At 37.9% G+C, this 26,626-nt stretch overlaps 1 protein-coding gene across 2 annotated transcripts; it reads right to left on the bottom strand.

Annotated features, from left to right (window-relative positions):
• Positions 1-492: 492 nt before the first annotated feature.
• On the bottom strand, positions 493-25,696 carry LOC150099078 (beta-1,3-galactosyltransferase 5-like). 2 transcript variants are annotated; one of them, XM_090405109.1, is made up of 2 exons: positions 25,606-25,696; positions 493-2,466 (listed from the first exon to the last, which is right to left on the bottom strand). In XM_090405109.1, the coding sequence occupies exon 2, from the start codon at positions 2,448-2,450 to the stop codon at positions 1,398-1,400; it is 1,053 nt and encodes a 350-aa protein (XP_090261235.1). In that variant the 5' UTR covers positions 2,451-2,466; positions 25,606-25,696; the 3' UTR covers positions 493-1,397. The 2 variants fall into 2 exon arrangements, with proteins under 2 accessions (XP_090261235.1, XP_090261234.1); XM_090405108.1 differs by lacking the exon at positions 25,606-25,696 and adding an exon at positions 25,015-25,501.
• Between the last annotated feature and the right edge of the window lie 930 nt (positions 25,697-26,626).

Below are 26,626 nucleotides of genomic sequence, written 5' to 3'. Positions count from 1 at the left end.
GCAAGATCATAAAATCTTCTTAAAAATCACTTTTCGAGAGTTCTCAGTACAGCTGCAGAAATTTCATTTTAAAACTACACTAAGATGTCGTTAGTATTAATAATTTAACTAGTTAACTATTTATGTCTAATAATTTCGCCTTTCCTCTGTTTACTGTGCAACGAACATAAGGGCTTTTCGGTCGAAGGTGAGACAGCCGGTCTCATCCCCCATATGTCGGATTTCGCCTTCCCTCCTAAAAAAACACCAGCCGGAGAAAATTGTAGAGAATTCTGTATAACAAAAAAGCATTCTCTACAGTATCAATACTTGTTAAACTTCAATTCTGCTCCTTATATCGGCTTCTCGCAACTGATTTTCTTCAATAAACTTATGCGATAGTTTTGAGTAGTTCTGATTTTTTTCGGAACTGAAGTGCGTACAGCTCGTAGCAAACTCCGCTGCCAAATGAAAAATTATTTAAAAACATTGTGTTTTGAAAATAAAAGGAACTTAAGTTTTGGCACACTTTATTTGGAAAGAGTGATCTTATGTGCTAAACGCCGTCTCCTCCCTGCATCAATCTTGGAATGTAAACAAGCTAATACATAAAAATGTAAAAAAGGAACATATCGACAATATCTTGTCGATTAAGGCATAATTCTGAAGACAACATTAAATTAAATGCAGTTTTGTACATCATTCAATAGTTTCCCCCAGTCAATCCTGTACGCATTTCATTTAAGTACGTAGTTTGCTTAGGATATTCTTCTTTCGAACGTACTCAGTGTTTTAGTGAATGACCACGTGAGAATAATTATACGGTGTATAAAAAAACTCCGTTGAGCAACATGTAAATTGGCAAGTATCACAACAAAAGCGGATGGTTCACAGTCAAGAGGCCCACCTGCGATATTTCGCACTTTTTGTTTCTCTTTTGAGTCTAGAAATATCCTCTGAGTCGATTGCACATTTACCTTATTCACCACTCGACAAATTACTCGCAAGCAGTTCCGTAGGTGTTGGATATTCCACGTGACATTTGCTTAATAAACGGACAAAATAATTGGTTTAATTTTCATCTAAATATTGAGGAGTCCGGAATTTTAATTTCGTTTTTTGTGCGGGGGGGGGAGAAGATGGTTCAAAACAGCGATGGGATGCTTAGATATGGTGAGACGGAGAATTCTTGCATTCGATTCCTATAAAACCGGATATTCCACCTTTCGTTCCAAGCTGAAACCATTCTTCTCTTCAACTGTTAAAACCTTGCGAACTCTTCGCTATTACATGAGGAGAGCTTCCGTTCGCTCGAAACCGTCCCTGAGTAAATCACATTTCCTCGATTATCACAGTCGTTTGGAGCAAATTACGATGCGCAAAGTGACGAAGTCAAAAGAAACATCCACAGGGTTTCACTAACTTCGCGTGGTGGCTGCCCATTTGTAATATTTGATTGTTTTATTCCACAAGTAGTAAATGGTGCGCACATCGGAGTCGGGATGTCCAAATATTTCCGGCCGAACCATTCTAGAGCTTTTCAACCACTTTTCGATGTTTTCTGGTTTGATTCCAAACTTTTGCACGAAATCCAAGTGATTGATTCCGACCCTCCTGGCGAGTATTCCGGTGATGTGCACGTCGTCAACCCAGAAATAAGGTACTTGCGAAGACAAAAAATACAAATTGAACACCGCATCCGGAGACATAATAATCCCCCATCCAGAACAGTACGTGGGGTAGTATCGTCCAGAATACTCTTTGAAGCTGACCCGCCATTTGCTCCTGGTACTCCTTTGCACGTGAGGACTTCTGATGAGCCAGCACATGATCAGATTGGTAGGCGCGATGTCACCAAAGTACTCTCTCAAATACGTGGACAACTGATAGATATCGACGAAGATATCGTCATCAGTTTTAAAAATGAACTTAGCATGGCGACAGAAATACGTCACCCACTTCAGTCCCATCACATGTTTGTACGTAAGGTTTCTATAACTGTCTATGAAGTTACCTTGAACGATATCCCGATAGCGGCTGTTTTCTTCTACGAGCAATGCCCTCACAGTTTCGTTGGACGTTTCGCCTAAAAGAAACACCACACGGAGAACGTTTTGTACAAAATTATCTTCATTCCCCCAAGTTCTGCGTATGGCTATTCGCTTTTGAAAGTTAGAAGGTGCACTGTGTACAAAGATGGCTATAAAAGGTGGTTGGACTCCGTCGCACTTCCGGTTATTTATATGAAACCGGAAGTTGTGTATATCCACTAGAGTTGCGAAGTCGGAATCGTTGAGCAAAAGTGACACATTGTAAGAGAATGCTCTTCTCCACGTGGCGTTTATTTTGGGGTAGTTGGCTTCGCTGATGTGGTAGTGACCGACGAACAATACGCTGTTCATGAAATAGATCAGGAAGAGAAAGAAGATTGTCCACATTCCATGGCGTCTGTCACGAAGAGGTGATTTCATCTTTGGCCTTTCGACCCTGAAAATGAAATATAATTTGAATTTCGTCAGGCATTCTAGAAAAGGAAAAATTAATTCATCTGAGCTAATGAAATTTTTATTTATTTTATCCACGGTGGTTCACTTCCTACGGTTTTACTCGAATCAAGATAAGCAATTTGCATTCGTTGGCACTTACCACATTGAACAACCTTAATAGATAATGTCAATGTTGTTTCTTATCATTTAAATTCGTCTTCAAATAAAACACTCGCTTAAATTTTAGTAACTACAAAATAAATTATAAATATGTAACCAAATCATCAATCAATGCACTGTTGCTCGTTGCATTTATTATCGATAGGTGTATCACTGATATTTCTAAGCTTTCTCGTGAAGTGACGCACTACCTCAATACTTTATTGTTACGTGGAGAAGCTACGTGCTAGGGGCGGTACCTTTATCAATTAGTGCATAAATTATTCATATTGCAATTAAATTGTGGATACTGTATAACAGAGATAGCAAGCGATCCATAACACGTAGTGACGAATGCGATTTTTAAAGATTATAAAAATTTCCTCTAGAAATTGTGTTATTTAAATTAAGCGGGTTGAATCCCACATCATTTCAAAGCCGAATAAGAAACTCAAGGATCGGAATCAAAGAGATTCATGCCGAATGTAGTAAACTATAAAAGTTTCGGCGGATTGTAGGCTAAAGCACGTAGTTCAACACTAGGGCAACTCGTTGCAAAGGTGGGTAAAGTTCTGATCGCAATTCTTAGTATTACCCATAATGTAAAACACATCTCCTAGGAGATATATGATGTTATTCATTATGGTGGAAGGTCACTACCTAGACCGGTTTTAACCCTTTATTGAGGTCTCATCAGTGAGTAGGTAGACTAGGTAATACTGATGTTCTTACAAGGACTGGCTTAAAGGGGCGAAGCAAGAATGCTTTTCATCTTCCCCATTATCTGTAGAGGACAGTGTAGAGATAAGGTGTTATTCAGCTATTAAAGCTGTAATAATGGCAGGAGGGTAACAGCAATAACCGAGCCTCAGTTAGAATTTAATTGGCTACAGCATTGCCATTCATTACCCTCTCTGAGTACCCATTTTAGTCGCCTCGTACGACATGCATTAGCTACATTGGTGATGTTTAAGTAAAGCCAACTCTAAAAATAAAAATTTAAGACGATCGATCCGTAAACCACTCCACAGTGGCCGAAAAACAGTCTAACTCAGCGCTGGTTCCACTCAGTGATGGCCTTCCCCCCCACGACACACCACCACCGAGCAGAACCGCTCATTTTCCGAAGAAAAGCATTCACCGACAAAGCCTCTCACTAGGCTGTGCCGGAAAACACTTTCTTCGTAGACTCAAATTGCTCCCTTTGATTTGTTACCAGCGTAAAGAACTTTACTTTGCGATACGAGTTGTCAAAAAGGTGCATCCATAAATTACTTCAATAAAACAGCCAATGGGCTTCATTTTGGCGATGTAACATTAATTAAATTAAGGGATATTAAATCCCACATTATTTCAAAGCCGAATACGAAACTCAAAGATCGGAATCAAAGAGTTTCATGCCGAATATAGTAAACTATAAAAGTTTCGACGGATATAGTAAACCAGCAGTCGCCAAAGTGGGCGATATCGATCCCCAGGGGTCGATAGAATAAGACATCACTGTACGGGTAATATTTAATTCGGTAAACTTGGATTACCTCCATCCTGAATGACAACGCAATTAAGAGTGAATCGTGGGAACAGTGACATGAATGAATAGGACCTGTAAGATGGAGCAAGATCATGAAAATAGTTACGGAGGCCAATCATGTAGGCCAAAATGACGTATTTACCAATAAACGGATGTTGGTGGTTTCGGCGCGGTAGGAGAGGGATTGCAACACGTGCGTGGTTGCTTGCTTACTTATACGTATTCGATCCCAGTTCTCATTTTTGAGCATCGACATAGAAGTGAGCGTTAATGTTCTAAAATTCATCAACATGCATATTATAATCCAATCGTTATTCATTCACGAACTAAACTTTTCAATGTTGAAGAGTTGAGCAGGGCTGGTAGTTTGTACATCCTATATATACCTATAGGAAGATTGTATTATTGTTATTTTGTTATCTAAATTAAATTTTATATTTTATATATTACTTATCCCTCCTATCAAATATGTAATGTTAAGAAGGACGTCAAAAACGTATCCCTTTGACGTTAAGCCAATATAATAATATATACTATATTACACATACAAGAAACACTGTAACTATAAAATAAACAATCTAAAAACTCGCATAAGCTTCTTTTCTGCTTGTCCTATTATAATTACGTAATAGTAAAATAGAGGGGGTCGATAAAAAGTAAGAAACTGTTAAAGGGGTCCACAGTCAAAGAAGTTTGGCGACCCCTGTAGTAAAGTATAAAAGTTTACATTATGGGTAATACTAAGAATAGCGATCAGAACTTTACCCACCTTTGCAACGAGTTGCCCTAGTGTTCAACTACGTGCTTTAGCTTACGCTACAATCCCCCGAAACTTTCATAGTTTACTGCATTCGGCATGAAACTCTTTGATTCCGATCTTTGAGTTTCTTATTCGGCTTTGAAATGATGTGGGATTTAATACCCTCCTTAATTTAAATAATGAGAAATCGTGTGTTTTTTGTACCATAATAAAAAATTAGCTAATATAAATTTTTGTACAGTTTTAATTTTAAAATCTTAAAGTATCCTGGAATGTTCTTTTCTATATATTTGTATTCATTTTATTTTCAGTTTTCTTATGATACAAACTGCCTTTCTCTCCCTTTTGAAGAAGAAAGTCTCAGTTATTTTGAAATAAGAACTCATTCCCGAAGAGGCTGCACAATGGATCGTATTTTATAATTTGGCGGAATGATTTGAGTTTGTGACACACAGCGCCATCTAATTGACAGGTATGCATCAAACTTTTCTTGTTATTTTGTGATGTACAGCTAAGATTGGTCACACACTGATTACTAGCAATAGTTGAAGTAATTAACATCGTAAATCGAACAACGATGTCTGCACCCATGAGAGCTGTGACGCAGAAGATGAAATTTTTACACTCGCAAAGTAAAATTTGTTAACGTAACGCCAGTTTGCTTTGGGCTATCACTTAAAAACTCGAAAATGTAAAAAATGCGTTATAAATTGTTCCTCGTGTGTAGTGCAAAGCAGCATACTATTTCAAATATTGATATTATTAAACTGAATTTGTAGAGTTGACTTTTTATTCATGTAATAAACAGTAGGAATATTATTGTATGGTTTCTCCCATCTGATTAGAAGCAGTATAATAAAAATTATCTGGGTGAATTTCTTCCATTTTTTTTTTGTCAGGTTTATTCAATCACTTTGTATAAAATCACGTTGTATTAAACAGCTTTTAGTCAGCTGAAGCTTCCTGCAGTCCATTGCAGTAGCAAAATGCATACCAAGCAGTTTCAATGGTCTGAAATTCTGGGTGGTCCGTAGACAGGCGATATTCGTTCTTTTTTTAAAAAATAAAAATAAATAAATAAAATCTTAGTTGAATTTATGTTATACCCCTTTCCAAAATGGTAGAATTTTAAATTAAAGCTTTTAATTGTGGAAAATTCAAATGCTTACTTGGAAAGACATCTTCATATCGTGTCAGTCAACTTATATGCATTCTGTTCCACAGTAATACGCATGCGGTATTACTGCTGTGGGACGGAATTCATGTACGTTTACGTCAGTGTTGTACATCTCCGTTGAGGGAATAGTGGTTGGCATGTCAGGAAGGGAAAAGAAACAGCGAAACTTCACGGGTAATCCATTTGTTCATATAAACTGCACTGACTCTTTCTCTGCAATCTTGTTTTCGCGATTCGATTTGGTCCATTTAAAACAGGCCTTAGAATGAACAGTTGTCTATCTGGATGATGTTAATGTAATACACTTCACCCTAATAAAATTACAACTTTACCAGGACTGCCACTGCATTCGAGGTAACCTAATTAGGAGAAATCATTTCCAACAAATAACTCCCCTCGTTTAATTTATGACTCAACTACACAGAACATACTGACACATTCTTTTACTACTAACTAGAGAGAGAGAAAAAAGTCACAAACTGAAGGAGCTATATAAGCTCGTCCAGAACAGGCTGTGCAAATATCCATGCCCTAAGGTGGGATTCGAACCCACAACTTGTTGGTTTGGAGAGCGAGTGTGTTATCCACTCTGCCGTTCAGGCCTTTTTATTTTCATAATTTCTTTGAATAATCAAAATAAACGTACACTTTCCCTCCGATACATGTATTTAGGTTATATTGAAAGTTAAATGGAATCAGAAGAGTCAGAGGAAGTGTGTGTGTGTGTGTGTGTGTGTCTCAAATATGTTATTCGTCACTAAACAAAGCATTTTTCTTTTGCAATAAAACGCTGAAATAGTTTTTAAATGTTACCCTGTCCGTTTAGATAACAGTGAACGCTATTAGGTTTGGTTTTAAATTTTTGACTCGGTGTTGATTCGACAGATGCGCATCTATATAGAAAGGGGGAGATTCATTTTCTATTAGGGAAAATTTCAAAGAAATACGATAAATACAACGTGGTAATGTACAGTACACCTATGCATATCTCGTCGGTACATATCAAAATGGATTAACACTTCAAAACAAATCTGCATTGCATAAGGAAAAATCCCATGTATTGGAAAGGAGTCGTTCTACTATCATTTAATTCCCTCAAAATGCTCTGCAAATCTTCGAAGCAAAATTGACGGCATCGTTTAGTCAGGTGGAGAAAACCATAATCGAATTCAATGAGCTGCTTTTTATCATTCTCGATTTCTTATTGGCCATTTTAAGAGCATCGTTTACCCGTGTAAACGCTGAAGGGAATCTGTTAGCGAATATGCATTTCACTGATTGCTGATGTTTTCTTCAATAAGTTTTGGCCTCGTGTTGGGTACGGGCGGTGTCATTTGCACGTATTACATTGCGTATGTGACGCTTGTATAAGCCTAAATTGAAAACCTGCTGCAGAAAAAACAAAATAAAATATTCCCCTCTTTTTGCAAGGATGTTGGAAAACAGGACGAATAGCGTGGCGACAAACTTGACCCAGTTTTGGAAAAATCAATTCTGTGCTGAAAATAGCAGCGGTGTTTTAGCATAAAGAAATCGCACTTAAGACTCCGTGCGCAAATGACACCACCGCATGTGACACAATTTCCCTTCTCGCAGACCAACGCGATATCACTGCTGGTCAGTACTTCGTGGAGATTCCGTTCTTTTTTTATTCGATGTTTTGAAGAACGACAAAGTAATTTACTTAGAATTGCACATTTCTAGTGATATATTCCCAACTCAACGAACAGGCTTTCGATAGGAGCTCAACTGGCTTTTCCTCTGACGCTCAATCATGTGTCGGATGGGGATAAAAATCAGCGGCGCAGTAAGATTTCTTTCTGTTTTGATTCCACCCATCGGCAACTACGGAATTCTTTACTTCTCAGTAAAGCCCACTCTGGCTAGTATTAGAATATAAATCCTTTCCAAAACTTGAGAAGTGGTGTGGGCTTATTTGCTTTCTTTTCCATTTTCGAGTGACGGCTTTTTAAATTTCTGCTGGGACGCTTCGCCATGGGAATGAGACATGGACCATAATTTTCAGGTCACATGAACACTACAAGTTAATGTTTTTGACAGGGCTAAAGTTCTATTCTCTTCCAGTGGGTTACGTAAGTTTGGTATAGAAATGACCTTCGGTTTGAAAGACACTTAGAATCCCATCTAAGATACGAACGTTTATAAGGATTCTATATTTGAAAGAGCTAGTCAGTCTCATATGAAGGGTTTTTTCCCCCTTCCAGTAATATAATAAAAGGTCAACCGGAGAACACACACAATTAACAAATATAATATTCTGGGCACTCAGTGGCTTCGGCTGGAGCTGCAATAAATTCAGCACCTTGATAAGGGCTAACAATTTTGAGTTAGTACAAAATAACTGGGAGATTACGTCTTGCCAAAATGACGTATTTGTGTTGTCGTGTAAGCCAGCTGTTCATCGGCTTCAATCATCCACTTCGTTTAAATCCATGTGTTAGACGTTTGAAGCGTTTCTGTCTTGCGCAGCATCTCATTTCAATATTACTTTGCCCTCCCTTCAATTCAAAAAAGACGTTAAATTGCCACTGAATACAGAACGTTCGAACAACAGCGTGCATCTGACCACTGAGCTATTTGAAGCAGAACCTTGCTTTTCTTAAGGGAATATTACAGCATTCACTTTTACTCCAAACTAAGTTCTTTTATTATATCGCGAGATAACTGGGTTCCAATATATTTGCTAGTAGTGTTTACAACAATTCGATTAAGTTTGCTCAATATAAAATGTGAATAACTTGTCAGTGTTCTACGCTATCCCTGAAGCCCTTTACACTTAACCTTAATTTGACCTCCATCCGACTGTTGATACTTCATAAGAAAACTACTAAAGAAGCCAAATCAAATAATCTGTTTTGAATTTAGAGCTTAGTCGCTCGATATGCCGCGACTTCTCTCAGTATTCCTTAGGTGGTGTTAGTAGGCCACCGATGATCTATTTATGGACTGTCACAGCCATCATAAAATATGTAACAGCAATCTATAAAAATAACTCCCCATACTTGAAATCTGGAGTGGAGAAAAATGGCTTATTTTAGGTCAGGGCATTAACTCCAGGAATAAACTAACATTTAGTCGGCTCTAATGGTATATAAAATATCTTTAGAATAAGCAATCTGTTATTTATAAGACAAAATGTTAACGATCCTCCTTTGCTTTTAAGTCATTCACTGAAAGATTGTTCACAAACCAAATCCAGTAAGCGTTTAAAAGTATAATAAAGAGATAAAATATTCATTAGGCTGCAAGTTGAGTTTGATAATCATCTAGCACGCATTCTGGCTAATACGCCGTTCTTTTATACGGAATAAAAAATCCTTTTGGTTGCTTTACGGAAACAGCCCTTAATATTGAAGTGTGACAATTTTAACGTATTGAAATAATTAAAGTAAAAGCTGTTCCTAATCGAGGGATATTAAGGGCATTAATCAGTCAGGAGATGCAATTTCTTGGCGATGATTCTTAGAAGTTCGCTGCAAAGTACCTTGAATTAGTCAAAAGGAAAACATAACTAGTAACAGCTCGTGACGTTCCACCACTAATGGGACTTGAAAAAGCTAAAAATACATTAAATATCTCTTAGACTATAAAAATATGTGATTGGCGAGATGACCTTTGCATGCGCACTTGGATATCTCCCACTGATGGCGTTGGTACGTAGTGAAGTAACACGTGTTTAGGGTTTAATTCAGATCCATCATACTCTTCCAAGAGAGAGAGAGAGAAAGAATGTTCTCCCTTTTATTTATTTATTTTTTTGATATACATGTAAAATGATAATTAAAAAAAACACTTCTTGGAGGAGAAATGTTTGAGTTGTAAGAAACAAACGTAAAGCTTTAAGAATGAGGTTAGATGTTCTTCCCCCCCACTCAAAACATCGCGTTTTTCTTCTCCTTTGTTATGCTCTTATCCAAACCACACGATGACTGTATTTTGCATTTTATAAACGAAGAATTAAACTGCTTGCTAACAAACAGTGCAATCGAATTCCCTTTCAGGAGAAACAGTTCTCGTTCTGAGTCTGCAATGAAATAAATGAGGAGATATTCGTACTCTGTAAAGTTAATTTTTTCAGCGTATAAGATATTTTATGGAAATGAATTTTCTTTGGGAATATTTTTGTTTGTTCAAGTTGAACCCTATCCAATCGCTTACAGATGAAACTTCCGTAAAAATGCGGTTAGTATTTATTTGGACTCTGGCCAGTTCCTTTCCATCCTTGAAGTAATGTTTTCGCTACAAAAATGTACTCTTTTTATTCTTAATAATTCGTTGAAATAGTTACGACTGCAACATTTGCTATGCGATATGCATTTCACTCCCCGCACGATGCAACAAAAAAATAGCAGCGATGCTACAACTAGAACTCTGTCTGGGGTGGGGGAAATCTCGACGTTTTCTGCTTGCTGCAATAACCGCTGCTTCATTTAATAGCATTTATATATTGAGTGGGCTCGATTTTAGTACATATTTGAAGAATTGTTTAAACAGAATCGCGATATATATTAAATGCAAAATTATATGAATGTGCGGGAATAAGATTTAGAATAAAATTCTGATTATTGTTAAAGATATCACATTCAGTTAACAGCAAAAAAAAGCAAAGGAATGAAAAAAACGAATTCTTTATTAGAAAATAAAGATGTTAAACTTATACAGGAATTCTTATTACAGAATATTGGAATAGGATGATGACTGACTGATCAACTTCTGTGAGAACCAAATGAAACGTCTCGTAAAATACCACAAAACAAGAAGACGCACGTTCTATTGGGAAAAGTATCAAACAATCGAGTGCAGAGCCGACCGAACTCAATACCCCCGCACTTCATCGATGCTGCATCAAAAATCGATTCAAGGACGATCCCGTGCTTTTTTTTCCCTTGCGTTGAGCGAAGAGTTGAAAAAATTCGTGTAGTTCCTAACTTTAACGATTGATTGGAATAAGCAAACCCAGCTTCATCGTCGCTTTATGTTTATATGGAAATAATTATCGTCTGATATCAGCATCGTCTTCGGGAATGATACCATAGCGCCCATTGCTAGTTACGAAGAGCAAAATCGCCCGTAAACTGAACAGATGCTCTTAACAGGTAGATGATAGCAATCAGAAAACAAGCTCTTGTGATTAAGCCGTTTATCCCATTATGAGAAGCGAATCTCTCTGATATAAGCTAGTTTCGGTGTCAACAATTTCAAATTCAATGTCAAATTACTCTCAAATGAGAGTTTCTTTTCCGAGATAATTTCATTTCTTTGAACACGAAAAAAGGTAAAGTAGCAGCAGTTTGGTTAAGACTTTTCGCCTTTCTGTCGAAAGGTCTTTGCTAATCATTCAAAGGGCTATAACTGTGAGGATTATGAATCGCCTCAGTAATTTCGCAGCGGCCTTTCGAATTGATAATTGAGCGCTTGTTACTCTGACCCACCTGTAGGTGGCATCGCTGTTCGGAGTATTGACTGCAGTGTTTCGAACACTGGCAGAATCTTTTCCTTTGAATCATTTATTTAGTGAAAGTTGATTGCCATGGAGGGGTAACGCTTGGAACTTGTAGCGAAGACAGTCGTCTGTTATCTAGGGTGAGGAGTGGGACTAGCTGACTTTTATTTTCCCGAGAATCTTTTAATAGTCATTAATAATCCCCATTAGGATTTCGTGCCCTTGTCAGAAATGATCCGTTTCGTAGACGTACATTCCGTGAACATCGCTTCATCAGTGTGTTGTTCGGCTGAGCAGTCATTCATAATTGAAGAAGGCTAAGCTACTTACCTCGCTTACTATTTAATTATGACTGCAGTTTAGAAGTGTTCTTGTTTCTTAATTTCTATTTAGCGCAAACTCGTCACAAATACGCTCCTGTGATACACAAATTAAACCGAATAAACTTTCGCTGATTGTGAGTATAAACTTGCAAAAACATAGGGTTAAGTCACGTTTTCAAGTACCAAAGCGCGGTTAAGGGACAGCCATCTAGTGTCAGTGTGATAGGCGCGTGCAGAATATAGTGTAAGAAAGATACATTAGCCCTTGTCATATTGTGATGTGTTAGACCTTGGAGAGTGACGTTTCGAGAGAAGAAAAAAGGCAAAATTTTATGGCGCATTGATCGGGCAGTGAAATATGGCGTCTTACTGATGAGCACCTTCCTTCCACAAAATTAGTTACAGGATGTTGATAGAAACAAGAGGCGCTGAAATTAATGCAAGGGGAAGTAACAAGTGTTGAGAAAGAATCGGAAATGTTTTCAATTTTGGGCGAGATCTTTAAGCGCAGTGCTGGGTGTAATAATTCCATTTCGGTTCCCGCAACTCCGATCAGTCGATGTAACGTTTCTGCCCTCTTTCTAAAGAGCTTCAAAAACTACCCGAAAATTTATTGAAGGGAGTTTTACAATCAGCGAGCACCCTAATGCACGTGTTCGGAGCCTGAGGTTATAGCCAGCGGGAATGTGAATATCGCATACAATCACGGTCTGAGTGAACTTGACACTCGGATGCGACTTTTATCTATCAACTGCATAATGTCGCAAGTCATCGCGAGCACAATTTCGCCAATTGCTTTGTGCCCGCCTCCGCCGTTTTCGGAAGGAAGGGACACTTTTCCACTTCACGGTGTTTTTATTTCGAAATGAGGCGACGCGAGCTTCCTTAACTCCCTCCTACGAGTGGAAATTACAGAACACTTCAAATTTTTCAAACTTTTGCCATCGTCTATATTGGCCTCCGTCGTTGGTTCTATTTTAGTCAGTTCTGCTGACTTTTCTTAACTTTGCATATTGATTTTTCTATCAGCATGAAAAGTGCTCACTTCCGACGTAAACATCGTATCATTCAGTCGCAGCTCAAGGGCAGACAACGATGCGACATTAAAGCAGTCTGGAAACATTCGTCTTGTAATACCACGCACTTCTGTCACGAACCAGAATAAGTTTCGCGTAGACTCTACCAATAAAGAAAAAAAAAAAAAAGAGTGGTACAGCTTTTTTTTTATTTTATTTTACCTCATCCAGACACCTGAGGATATTGCCGTATTAGGTAATTTTGTCAGTTTCGAAAAGGAGTTGCAAATGGCAAATATTTTGACCTTTCTGCCCCCTTAATAAGGATGGGCAGTCTAGAATTATAACATGCATCTGGGAGCAAGGCTAAAGGAAAGATCCCATTGGTGCACAATTTTAGGCATTCTTTAAAAGCTTATTTTTACATGCAGTATATATTAGCTGAATCCTCCATGCTAACTGAAATCGATTCCTTTGTTTGTACAGGCAATTACGAAACTAAACCCAAAGCCTGTGAGGCATGCCGGTGTATTTATTCTCTGTGTGTGACCATCACTTATGCCAGCTCATGTTTTACGGGGTAAATATTTGCTCATCCATCATACTCGCTGCTTTTCAGAGATACACGACGAACAATAAGCGAAGTTCTCTTCAGGTAAACCCCGAGTAATTTAAATGCATTACTCGCGAGATTTGCATTAATGGTCTTAGAGAGAAATGCGAGGGGAGGGTTGATTCAATTTTTCAAAAGTTTGTTTCGAAAGTCATGAAACATACATTAGAATGTTGTCTGTGTGACTAGAAAATGTATTAAGATGGAAAAAATGTCACATTTGCACAGATTAAACATGAGCATATAAATAACCCACTTTTATAACCATGCAAATGATTTTAAATTGCGGACAGTCTGGAAGAAATACTACAATAAAAGATTAACAGAACCCACGTGTTTCCGAAAAACCTTTATGGGTGAGGAGAATAAGGAAATTAAATGAAAAAAACAAACGAATCCGAGATCGCCATAGGCTCAACCAGCAAAGCTATCAATTGTAGCTTTGCTGGTTCAGCATATCAAACCAGCAATAATATCAGGGATCCATAGGGAATGGGTCCCTGATATTACCATCCAGCAATATCAGGGACCCATTCCCTACCATCAGAACATGAACAATATTGTTATTTTAAAATTGGGATTATATTAAAAATGACCACGTTAATAGGAAACGCCATGAAAAGTATATATTGAGAAGACAGAGGCGAAAGCCAATAAAATGGAGGGGGGGGGGATTTAAAAAAAAACTTAGGGTAGCAAAAACCTAGCGCCACTTCTAAGTGAAAACAGTAAAATTTAAATTAAATTCCAATTTATCGCCTGAGAAATCTAAGTTTTTTTCCGTGCTTCCAATTTGGATTTCCATCTAAGATTTTACACTTAAATAAGTGTGTATATCGGAAAGCATTAGTAGCACCTAAGAAAAAGTCAGTAATTATAGCCTTAATATTTAATACACTCTTAAGCATTTGATCCCTTTCTAGGTGCACCCATTAATTTAGTTGAAGCGAAATTTGGATCATAAAGGGAACGTCTCTTCCAGATTCAGTGGTTATAATAATAATGACGTCACTGTACATGAAACGCGCATTTCTCTGATAGTCTACGATCGTTTCCATACGTTTGAACTTGTGTTATATCTACTCCATAATATAAAATTTTGTAACGTTTTTTGTGAAGTTATTTGAAACGTTTTGAAACTCGGGCTACACTGAGATTCGAGTCATCAGAATTCAAGGAGAACCGGCCTACCAGTCCGAAACTCGGTGGGTTAGGCGGCGGAACACCCCCCCCCTTTCGAGTCTTAAAAAAAATTCGAGTCACCTGAATTCAAGAACCGGCCTACCAGTCCGGAACTCCGGGGGGGTAGAATCCCCTTTTTTCGAGTCTTCAAAATTCAAGTCATCAGAATTCAAGGAGAACCGGCCTACCAGTCCGGAACTCGGCGTTAGGCGTCGGGGGGGGGGGGCACCATACTATTTATATAAATAAATAAAATGCGAACCCATCAGTGGAGTCTTTTGAAGAGCTATTTTTTTCCCTTTTTAACCACATCAACTCGATTTTTTAAACACTATCCTAATGCCTGTGATTGTGTTCTAAAAATGATCTTTTGCCTCGGCTCATCCCGATGTTCCAGTTTCGGAATCGACCAAACCGAAAATCTTCTGTTCAAGACTCTGCTGCTTGAATTGTCAAATTGATTTCTTGCTTGTCTCTCTTTTGACGCCAACTCTTTATGGCTTTCTTTAGTCTCACTTTAGTAACCAATATATGCCAAAAATTAAATGGGATTCGTCATTGTCAGCTCACTGGAGAGACGCGGTGTCTCTTGTATTTATTGCGCAAACGAGACATTTTCTACCGAGCATTCCAACGATTTGGAAGAAATCCTTGGAATACTGTTTTCAATGATAAATCTAAACTTTCAACTTCTTTTTATTACAAAAGAGAGCAAAGCCGTCCCACTCCTTCTTGCGACAGTTTCACTCCGCCTATTATTGTTCATGCTCATCTACAAGACACGGTCCGTCTAATGCCAACTCGGAGCTCATCGATCCCGTTTTCATCCTCATCAATTCCGTCTTTTGAAAAATACTCTTCCGTGTGCATTTTTTGATTTATTTCCAACCTTCGGATATTCCGGTTCCCTCGTAACACGTTTGTTTGTCTTTATTCCGAAGTGGAAAGATGTCATATTTAGGATCTATTTTGTTTATAAGAGAGCAAATATAATTTCCACTTCATATATTAGCTTAAATATCCGCTATTAAAGGCTACCCGAAGCTGAAGTGCATTGTTTACATTGGTGGCGTCATTTTTACTAGCGACATCTGGTGCACTAAAATGCCTTTCAGACCAACTCGCTACCAAAAGGCTCCAACGAGCTTCTCTCCCTTCTAATCAAGTTGTTGCACGCAATCCTAAATACACACACCAATAGATGACTAGTGGCTTCAGTTTATTGATTATTGATCAGCACATCTCTGCGTTCCGAACAAACGGCCAGGTGAAGGGGGAGGGGGTGCAACGGTTTTGTGTTTGTGTGTGGAGCTCGGATGACCAACGTTTAACACAAGTTGAAAACGTATTTGATGCCTGCTCTGCACGAAGCTGTTTCAACCACAAAAAAAAAGTCGACATTTGTAATCGATACTTGAGGTAACTGATTTATCCATTATATGTTGCAAATACCTAACATTTAGTTCACTCGCCTTTTGCAGTGATAATTTATCCCATGAAGTTGCTACGAAGCGTACATCCAATTCTCTGAATTGCATCTTCCATGAGAAAACATCGCAACCAATTGATGAGTGATAAAATACGATGAGATGAGATACATAAAAGAAATTTTAAGGCGATAGGTTGTTAGGCCATCCCTCTGGTTACAAGAATGGTTGGCTCGCTCTGGTTCGTTAAATTTATCCAACAGAACACAGAGAAGAGCTAATTGAAGTTTGTGAGTTACTTCAGAACATATACGAGGGGGTGGGGTGTCTGGATAGTTCTGACAACACCCAGAACAAAAATGATATTAGAGCAACTGATATAACCACACGAAAGAACATACTAGTAGCAGAGTTATGAAGGTAACCTATGTTCTTTCTTATGGTTATATCAGTTGCTTTAATATCATTTTTGTTCTAAGTGTTGTCAGAACTTTCCAGATCTCCCTCGTATAAGTCGGCCCTGTTGGCTGAGGGATTAGTGTATCAGCTCCCCCAACCAACAGACTGCGGTTCTAATACTGCAATAGCCACGGATGTCTGTGAGGTAAAAAATGACTTTCAGCTCCCGCTACGAGCTCGGCGCATTGCGGGGGGGGGCTTGAAAAATGACCGAGGTTAATCTCTAGAGCAGAGTTTTCGGATTAGGTAAAAGAAATAGAAACAAATTCCGTAAGTTATTCATTATACTGATCTAATTATAGGTTTGCAACAACCTTTCTTGGGTTGGAAACCACGTTCAACAACAAAAAAAGTCAGGGGAGGGGGGATTCCGCTCCCAACGCATAGGAAAAGACAGTGAGGTAAAGAGTGAGAACAAATAAGTGGGCATTTTCTTGCTGATAATGATTTAGGGTAATAAAAGTTTTAAAGAAATTTACGGGATTATTAAATGGTTAGTGGCGAAGTATGAATATTCAAATCCAGAGTGTCCGTGGGGGGGGGGGGGGATGAATCTCGCAAATCGGTTTGGTCACATTCCTAATCAATACATACACGAGTCCCCCAGTGTGTTTACGAAGAAGTTTTACTTTCGGGTGCCCGGTTTCCACCCAAAGCATTAAGTAGATTTCGTTCAGCACTTGATAGCAGTGTGGGAAATCTGGGAATTTATGCTCTGGATGAAGGAGTCACTGACATCGAACGTGACTTAATTTCATTCCGGTGGAATGCAGATAATATTACTTGTTTCAGAAGTGGCTTCACTTCTGAAATACTGAAGCTATAAATAAACCAAGATTATGAACATCAAAAACTACACATACCGGCCACTGAATCAGAAAATTATTTAATACCATGTTGGACCTCCTTAGCCCTGCTCTAGAGATCAACTTCCTTAAGCACATATGTGGTTTGTCATAGATTCCACAAGGTGCTGGATTGCATCTACGGCCACAACATGCCAAGCGTTCACCAGACAGTCTTTAACTGGCTCAGATTTTGCTCCCGGACCTGTTTTTCGAAAATGTCCCGTACATTCACAATAGAGTTCAGATTCAAGTTGAGAGATGGTCAAGGAAGATGGTGAAAGTTCGCAGTTATGCTCGCTGAACCACGGCAGAACAATTTTTGTCCGACAGACAGTAGCACTGTCGTCCATGAAACAACCGTCACCTGATGGATAAAAAAAAAGTAAACATTGGAGGATGGACTTCATCAGCAACAATATTCATATATTAGTTGAATGACACCCGACTTCCAGCAATATCAGGGACCCATTCCCTACCATCAGAACATGCCACAACCTCCGGAACCTTGAGTTGTGTTTACAAGGCAAGCTGAGTTCATTGCTTCATGGAGTTACCGCCAAATTCTCTGTCTACTGTCGGCTCAGAAGAAGGTGTACCGTGACTTGTCGGACCACATGCTTTTTTTAGATTTCCAGTCTACAGTCACGATGTTGCTGACACCACTATACACGAACTTTCTGATTCTTTGCAGAATTCAGTGGTCTGAGTATGGGCAGCGACTGCCAATACCGATCTTCTTCAATTCCCTGCACATAGTCCGTAGAGATGTGGGTCGGAAACAGCACTTCATTAAGTGCTTCGATCGATTGCTGTACACAGGAAGCTGTGTTTGGCCCTACAAGCTCAGACGAAGGCGATCTCGTTCCTGACAGACTGTGGTAGGCCCACAGTTACGCCTCTTAGACAAGCAAAGTAGGTTATTTTTTTCGATGATTAAACACTCAGGATTATTTCACCTTTTGAGAAACCAGTAATTTCTGTTTTCAAAATCGTGACTTCAGCCAGACGAGCATCCACAATAAGCCCTTTATCGAACTCCGAAAGATCCTTTGGCCATCATCGCTGATGCAATGTCAAATATTGGATGCAGGTTTACAAACAAAAATATCGCTAAAAAAAATTTTTTTTTTTTCAATCTTTATCATTATTATTGTGCATTATTGCAATTGTAAAAGCTATACTTTTCCTTTAGCTTCAACATTAATACTAAGCGGCATTTTATGATTGTGAAACGACCATTTGCAACAAATCTGAAAGTTCTTTAAATAACTTTTGGATTTCTTCGCATATAATTTAATTTCTCTTCACTCGCATTAATCTCTGGAATTCATTCAGATATCAGTGCTCCCATACATTGGCAGATAAACCCTTTCTCTTTTACTCCGCTTGCCATTTCTATTATAAGTAAACGAACGCAACAGTGAAAGCGTCGATTGCCATTTGGTGGATGAAATAAGTAATTTGCGCATGTGAGGCGAAACGTTTATTCCGGAACATAAAACTCTAATTGCTCTAGTTTTGTTCCAAGAAATAAATTTCATTTTTTTCCCGACATCCCACTTCGTAAGACGTTTACTTGAAATTTCAAATAAAAGTAAAATGACTGGTCATCGGCATCACTTCGTTCAATGCATCTCAAATTTTTTCGTTTACGAGTCCAAAGAGAAACCAAAATTTATTTACTCAAATACAAAAGTTTTGAGGGGGGGGGGAGTGATAATGATACAGCTAGTCAATCACTCGAGATGTGATATAGTCTGGCCTTCAGAAATAAGAGCTAATGCTGCCCCCCCCCTTCTCCAAAAAAGTAATAATTACTCTTGCTTTGTTCATTTGTTAAATTAACTAGTCTATTTAACTGTTTCACAACCCGTAAAATTTCTTTTTGTTTTGTCATTTTCTCTCTGTACACATTACGAAATACGAATAATAGTCAGAAATAATAAATTTAAAAGAAGAAAACGAAGGAGGTCGTAATTTCAGTAACACGTCTGTTATAAATAAGCCGATTAGTCGACTTTTTAGGAGGAACTTTAACACCAACTCCTTCTGGACAAAAGTTATTGCTGACGACATTAACGCGATGGCAACTTGCATGAGATCTCGAAGATCCCTGAAGAATTCATTGAGTCCACGCAGTCTGTCTGCTTTAGTTCATTGCCCATTAATTTTTTCTCATTTTTTCGAATCTCTAGTTGATAAGTTCACATTTTCTAGAAAAAAAAATAAACAGATCGCATTCATTAGTATTAAAAAATTTCTGTCGCTTCCGTTCTTGTGCCCTTTTGTTTCTTTTGAGAAATAATTTACGACCACGTTTATCGTTTTCCTGAAAGGTTAATTGAGACTTTGCAGTAATTGACTGCTGCAGTTGTCCATTTATGTGGCGGCATTCAACAGACGCTCATCGACGTCCCTTCGATTGGAGTGAGACATTAACTTGTCTCCACTTCTAGCGACCGACCGACCGCAGTAAGTATTATTCCTGGCTAACTTCACACTTCCCTCTTGACTGCGCAACAGAACGGCGTCAGACAAATTTGAATATTTAGCCGGAAGCGAGAATGATTTGCACCGATGCCCGCAATCTAATGAAGAGACCAGCGAGCTTACATATTTCAAATGGGGCTCGACGCTGTACCAGCAAGTTAAATGGCAAGCGCTTACTTTGGAGAAAACAGCTGCTCCAACTGGGTTGAGACCGTTACATCCTTACTCTATTCGCTATCATTTACTCTACCTGCAAACCTCTTTCAATACGTGATTGAATTAACGTCTGATGAAATCCTTCACTGAGTATTTCTCTTTTGTTTGCTGAAGACAAATCTTGAAACACCCCCCCCCCCCCCCATGCGTTATTACCTGAAATTGTTATTTACTAGCATCTCTAATGAACAATGTGTGTACTTTGGTTAGAAGGCTTTGGTTCGACCATAAAAGGAACTTTCATAAATGATTTTCAGTTAAGAAAATAGTGACAGATGAGAATAAGTTATGTTCTTCTTTTCTATGTATAATTTTCCTTTCTTTTAATTTGCTTTGTTTTCTACTACCATGGCCAGTTGTATCTAAGGCCATGGCTGTATCTTCGTAAGAAAACTTCATAAGAAAACCATGGCCAGTTGTATCTAAGGCCATGGCTGTATCTTCATAAGAAAACTAATTTTCTTATGAAAATGGCTCTATAAGCGGCTGCGACTTAGTTTTGTACCCTTTCGAAACAAGTATCTGTGGCGTGTGTAATACTGGATGAATAATTGAAGTCATCTGGACTCCAAGCGATATTCAATTGCTGGTTTGATGATCAAATCAGTTTGTGGATTGAGTCTGCATGCCAACCAACATGCGAATCCCGCCATGAACCTTAATGTTTCGTTGAATTACTTTAAGCGGGATTTCACCGGCCAGTGTAAGACCACCTACCCGCTTATTGGAGGGCGATGGTCTCGAGAGCATAGGGCCGGATTATGTCACTTTCAACCCCCAACCATATGAGTGTAGATGGAAATGTCATAAAAGAGAAACTTCGGGTGCAGGATCGCATGCGATTTTTACATGTACCTGCGATACACAGTTAAATGGATTTTTTAATGGGGAAAATAATTTCAGTCTTACAACAGTGACATTGTTTTAACTATTTCATTTATTAAATACATTTCAATTTAAGATTAAGAACAAATTCGATTTGCATCTTCTGAGCAACATTAAGTGTTTAGAAGTTATTAAAACAAAGTCAATTAGTGAAGCAATCTTTATTTCCATCCTAACGCTTTTTGTTAAACATTTCACACCGGAAGATCTTTTAAATATAATGAAGGCTCTATTTGAACGTTAAAAAGAAGAAAGAGTAACCGCTAACACGCTCAACGAGGAAATAAAAGAATGGCAGTAAAATTAATTCACAGATTTTAGTTTATTCGGTAGAAGAATGTCTTTCGATTTATAATTGTAAAAATAAGCTTTAATGTGAAGCGTACCATCGTGAAACGTATCACACACCAATCTGTGAAGCTTCAGCTGCATGCTTTTAGATAAACTGTTATTCAGAAAAATTCTGGGACATACAAACCGAGAAAGCTGTCTGATTTCGGCTTATTTTCTTATCTATGTCATAAAAGCACTTCACTGACTGTTCGCAGTGAATTGTTATTCTAGTTAAAAGAAACTTGTTATGAATTTAATGTCACAGTTCGAAATGAAAATATAAATTAATGAGAAAATAAATGCTATTCTACTTTCCAATTAAGCATACTAAAAGATGGATAAAAATGTGTATCAACTGGGCCAAACCAGTGAACCTTAAAATAGGAGTTCCATTCGAATTGGTCATTTGAATAATATATTCCTTAAACCTAACTACTCAGTATTTGGAATCAAATATCAACAGACGAAACAAAAGCTTTGATGAACCATCTCCAATGAGGAGGTAAAATACTGATTGAAAATAATTGATATCAAATTTTCGAACGCTCTAAAGATAAAAGAGGTGTTTTGATCAGTAGTATTATCAAATCTAACCAAATTCACGAGCATACAAGAATAACATTTCAGAAAGAAATATGGAACCCAAAAACTATAGAAGAAAAAACAATAGAAAACTGAAGAAATGAAATTCTACGACGGACAGTAGGCTGTACTCTCAGGGAGGGGGGGGAGCACAAATACGCAGAAAACTATAAATAGACTCAGTATTGGACAAAACGTACGAAAAAATTGAAAACTGTATTGAAAAAAGGGCAGCTCAAGACTACCCAGATAGATACTTCGATACAACCACCACCACCCAGTTGGAGAACCCAGAAGTCAGGGATTTCCAAAGAAAGCGTGGAATGAGCAACTGGACCTAATTCCCTGAAAAGATTGAGGACGATTTTAATAATAATTACTCATAATTCTGTTGTAAAAGTAACATAGTTATGTGTCATGACGGTATTGTATCGAGGCTGTCTGGATAGTCTTGAGCTGTCCCTTTTTTGTAGGAACAAAAATCCCTGCCACTTCCGCAGAAAACTGTTTGACTCACCTTCAGATGAAAAGTCCTTAAAGTGTTACTCCTGTCCTAGATTACATTCAAACTCATGTCTTTTCAGCTAAAGGGCGTCGTCACAGGAGGTGAGCTACAGCAGAATGAGCAAAATGTATTTTATTTAATATGTATCTTATTTTACGCTTTTCAGGCAGCGTGTGGTTAAGAGAGTGAAGGTGGATTTACAATCGCACTGCATAATAGTTTGGGGTCAAGTCTGAAAATCCAGAATTATAGCGTTACATAATTTATGCACAAGTTCCATTGGTCTGCTACAAGTTCCAACAGGATCCTTTGCGCAATCGGCACGGTGGCAGAATTCGATTCGTTGTACAGTTCTGGACCGGACCGGAACAAATAATTTGTCTGATTCGTATAGTCTTTGGATTCCGTTTACGGTGCTGCCACGTTGAATGTTCTAATGGTGGATGCTTCCCCATTTATCTTGAATTGAGGGCAGCACTCCCGTGGGAACAGCGGGAGAAATGAAGACAAGTTTCCACAGCAGTAGCTCTGATTCTCGGATCTAAACGAGCGCAGCTTTTTGCTGCTATTTGCAAAACATGCGCGATTAATTTTCCAAACTATTATTGATAGTTTTTTACTAAAAATATATTTATCAAAATCGAAGCTGAAATATGTTTGCGCAAAAGGCAAGTAAATTCTTCAGTGGAGAGAGACTGTCGGCTATTCAACTGCAGAGGGAAAGGGTTTGTTGGTCAACGTTTATTTATATAACAAAGAGTGATGTAATTAATTATTAGTGATCTAAATAAATCGAGAAATACCCAACTAGTTTTAAATAACTTTGTTTAATTTTTTCCCTTGGAATATATTTTAAATTTCGGAAACTGTGAAGTTTGCCATTTCTGATAATTTTAATGCATAATGAAGTTAACCCATTATATTTAAAGCAAACAGATTCGTACTATTTACAGAGTTGTCCAAATGTGTAAAAGCGTCAGCCGAAACAACCCACTTGGGTAAACATTCAAATACAACTCGCATTTAATCACAAAATGCCTTTGTTGGATAAATTCTTTTCATTTACAATTTTTTTTTTTTTCACTGTGTGTTTGTAGTCTTGTATCGGAAATAATTTTTTGAATACTTCTGTCTTTTCGAGTGATTTTATCTTGATGTGTTAACAGGTTGGTTAAAAGCAACTGTAAAAGTTATAAAAAAAACATTTGACTGTTATAATGTTTGTACAATTTAACTGTTTACAGTTGTTAAAACGCAAATAAACGTGAAATTTACACTTCATTAAAGCCCGTTTATTTGTAGGATATTGTAGAACTGCTATATGATAACCATTTAGATACGAAGGGCTTTATTAAGAAGGGGGAAAGGCGTTGAATAAAAAACGGCCTTTGAGATAAGGGCATCAATTAGGAATGCACATATAACGCTAACCTCATCAAGTTTGCTATAACGACCTCAAACTATCTGAATTTTACGCACATCGGAACATTTTGGTATCGTGGGTGGGCTAATGATTATATGGTCCGGAAACCCTGCTCTAGAAACCGAACTAATTCAAGCCAGATCCAATAAGCATGGCAGAGGTGACCCGCGAAATGGGACTCTACCTTAAAACATATTTACAAGCGCTCATATGTGCCACAGTGGGATTTGGGAGCACCTGCAGTCTGTTGGCAAGAAAAGCAGCATATCATCCCTTGGACAGCAAAATGGAATCAGCATAATTCAGATTTTATTCTCGGTTTTCAAATGCTTAACTAGTCGAAAATACTAAGATTTTCATTAACAAAAGAACTGTTAAATAAACTTGATATAAATATCTGTCATTTTCAGTACACGTTTGTTTTTCTTCCATGTTTTGTTTCGGGTTCAATTTAAGGACTGAATAATGGAAGTTGTGTGTGAGAGAGAGGAGCATTTAGTCAACAGGTAAACAGCTTTGATGTTCCCCAGAATAGGGCATAATTAGCGTGACTGACGCAAGCAAACTGCATTACACAGATGAAGGCAATTTAAACACATTGCCTCTTGCATCTAACTGTCATAACGTTACAAACATGTATTTTCACTAATTAAAAATGTTTCCTTTTTTGTCATTAATAACAACCTACACTACACCACTCTGCTGTAATGGCAATTATACAGAAATAAAATGGCCTCATTCCAGTCTGTAAAAACAACAACATCGAATTCAGGTTGAAAATACAAATATTGAGTAAAACACTAACCCCGTTAAAGTTTTATTTATGTTTGAAAAATATTTTCTTCACTTCAGTTCATTAAAAGTTGTTGCTTTGGACGTATGGAGGGGTGGGTGCATGTGGAGACGATGAAACCCACTCCTTTTCTCGGAATATTTACATAATATTCATTTAGCATGATACTGGAACTAAGAGGAGTGCAGTCGATTTGCCGAAACTGCTTTGGTTCAGCTTTAGTAATTCAATTACCCTCTTGCAACATAATATTCGTGTTCAATCATAATTGGACTCTTAAAATTTAAAAAAAAAATGAAAATTAAGTATTTAAAATTCAATTTTTCAGATCAAAACAATTTGCGTAATCATTTGTTTACTTACAAGAATACAAATTCAGAAATTTTAGGCCTTGAAACACGTGGAATTCTGCAACATTGTTAGATAGGACCGACTTGTTTCAGTATTGAATCTTGAGAGCAATAAACAGTTTATTTTTGAATACCTTGTTCTAATCCACGGAGTTCGTCTATTCGTAAACTATCACGCTGACCTTACGTTTTTCGTTGTTTATAAATCAGCTGGTTATTCATAACAACACACAAATAATAAACACAGCGATAAAAATCAATTGAACGAAAATTAAATCAAAAAGTGTTATCCACGATGTGCTGCATCTGTTAATTTAATTTCTCACTTGTATCAATATGTCTTAGGTAGCGTCGTCTATAATAGAAATAACATTGATTATTATTACGCCCGATTCCTCTCAACCTTTCTCCTGAAAACGTTAAGAATGGAAGAACGGACAAAGATGCAACCTGAGCAGCGAAAAGCGATGAAACTGCCGGCTTAGATGTAAAAGATTATTCAGCAACAAACAAGCCGTTACTGGCAACAAAAACAAACATTCTGCTAGCGGTCATTCAAATTGTTAAGAACGAGAGTGCGGACATTATGAAACGTAACACTTACCCCAACGGTTATATCTTTAAGAAATTACTCGCCCTACATGCGGTCTCCACAGTGATTTCGAGCACAGTGGCCGCCGAAGATAAACAACTCGGCTATCCATCGTTATAACGCGCAATGCGAGACTTGTGACCATCAAACGCGAGCTGCTCCTGCATCGTTATGTTCTCCATGACTACACGAAGCGACGCCTGCTTTTCAAAGCAGGCCTCTCGTTCACTGTGACGTCACAATGCCGTAACAGACTCGGAGGGACAACTTCTACTGCTTTGTTTGGCAGGTAGAGAATGGTACCTCCGGAAGCTGAGGAGATTGCTAGCCAATACCTTGTGTGGCAAGACTCCGATTTTCTCTCTCTCTCTCTCTCTAATGCACGCGCTTGTGAATATGAAAAATCAAAGAGCTTGCCATTCAGAAATAGTTTCTTGGTAAACATGCAAATGAATAGTCGCTGATAATTTCATAAAAACCCCAAATTTATTCAGTGAGGAATTACAATAGAAATTGTATTACAATAGAAATTCACTTTCGTTTTGTTTATGGTTTCGATTTACGATGAATGACCTCATCAATGGACAGCTGATAAGTAATAACAATAAGGGGATCGTCATGAAATATAAGAAACCCACACACGTTCTTACGAGTAAGCGAATGAAGACGAACCTAATGGGAGAATAATTAGCGATTTAAAACCTCAGATGCTGGGATTTAGACAATAAAAAGAAAAAATTGTAACGCAAACATCTCTTTCCACGAAATGTTTCCTCATCTTCACATGAAATAGAAGGGAGAATTTTTTTTTTTTTATTGCATTGGCCTGCATCAAGTTACGTTGCTAAGTGACGATCCTTGGTGGAATGGCTCGGATCCAAGAAACATGGCTCTGCAATGGAATGTAGTCTTTTTTTTTTTAATCTTTGGTTCATTCGCGAAAAATAAAAAAAATGCCCCTATTTTATAATTTCCAATGGCATCGTAATTATAATCCAAACAACATTCGCTGAAACAATCATTAACCTCAGTG

This window comes from Typopeltis vanoorti, chromosome 15, assembly GCF_054136105.1.
Source record: "Typopeltis vanoorti isolate ZY-2024b chromosome 15, IOZ_Tvanoo_1.0, whole genome shotgun sequence".
Taxonomy (NCBI): domain Eukaryota; kingdom Metazoa; phylum Arthropoda; class Arachnida; order Uropygi; family Thelyphonidae; genus Typopeltis; species Typopeltis vanoorti.
This window is presented reverse-complemented; position numbering and strand designations above follow the sequence as displayed.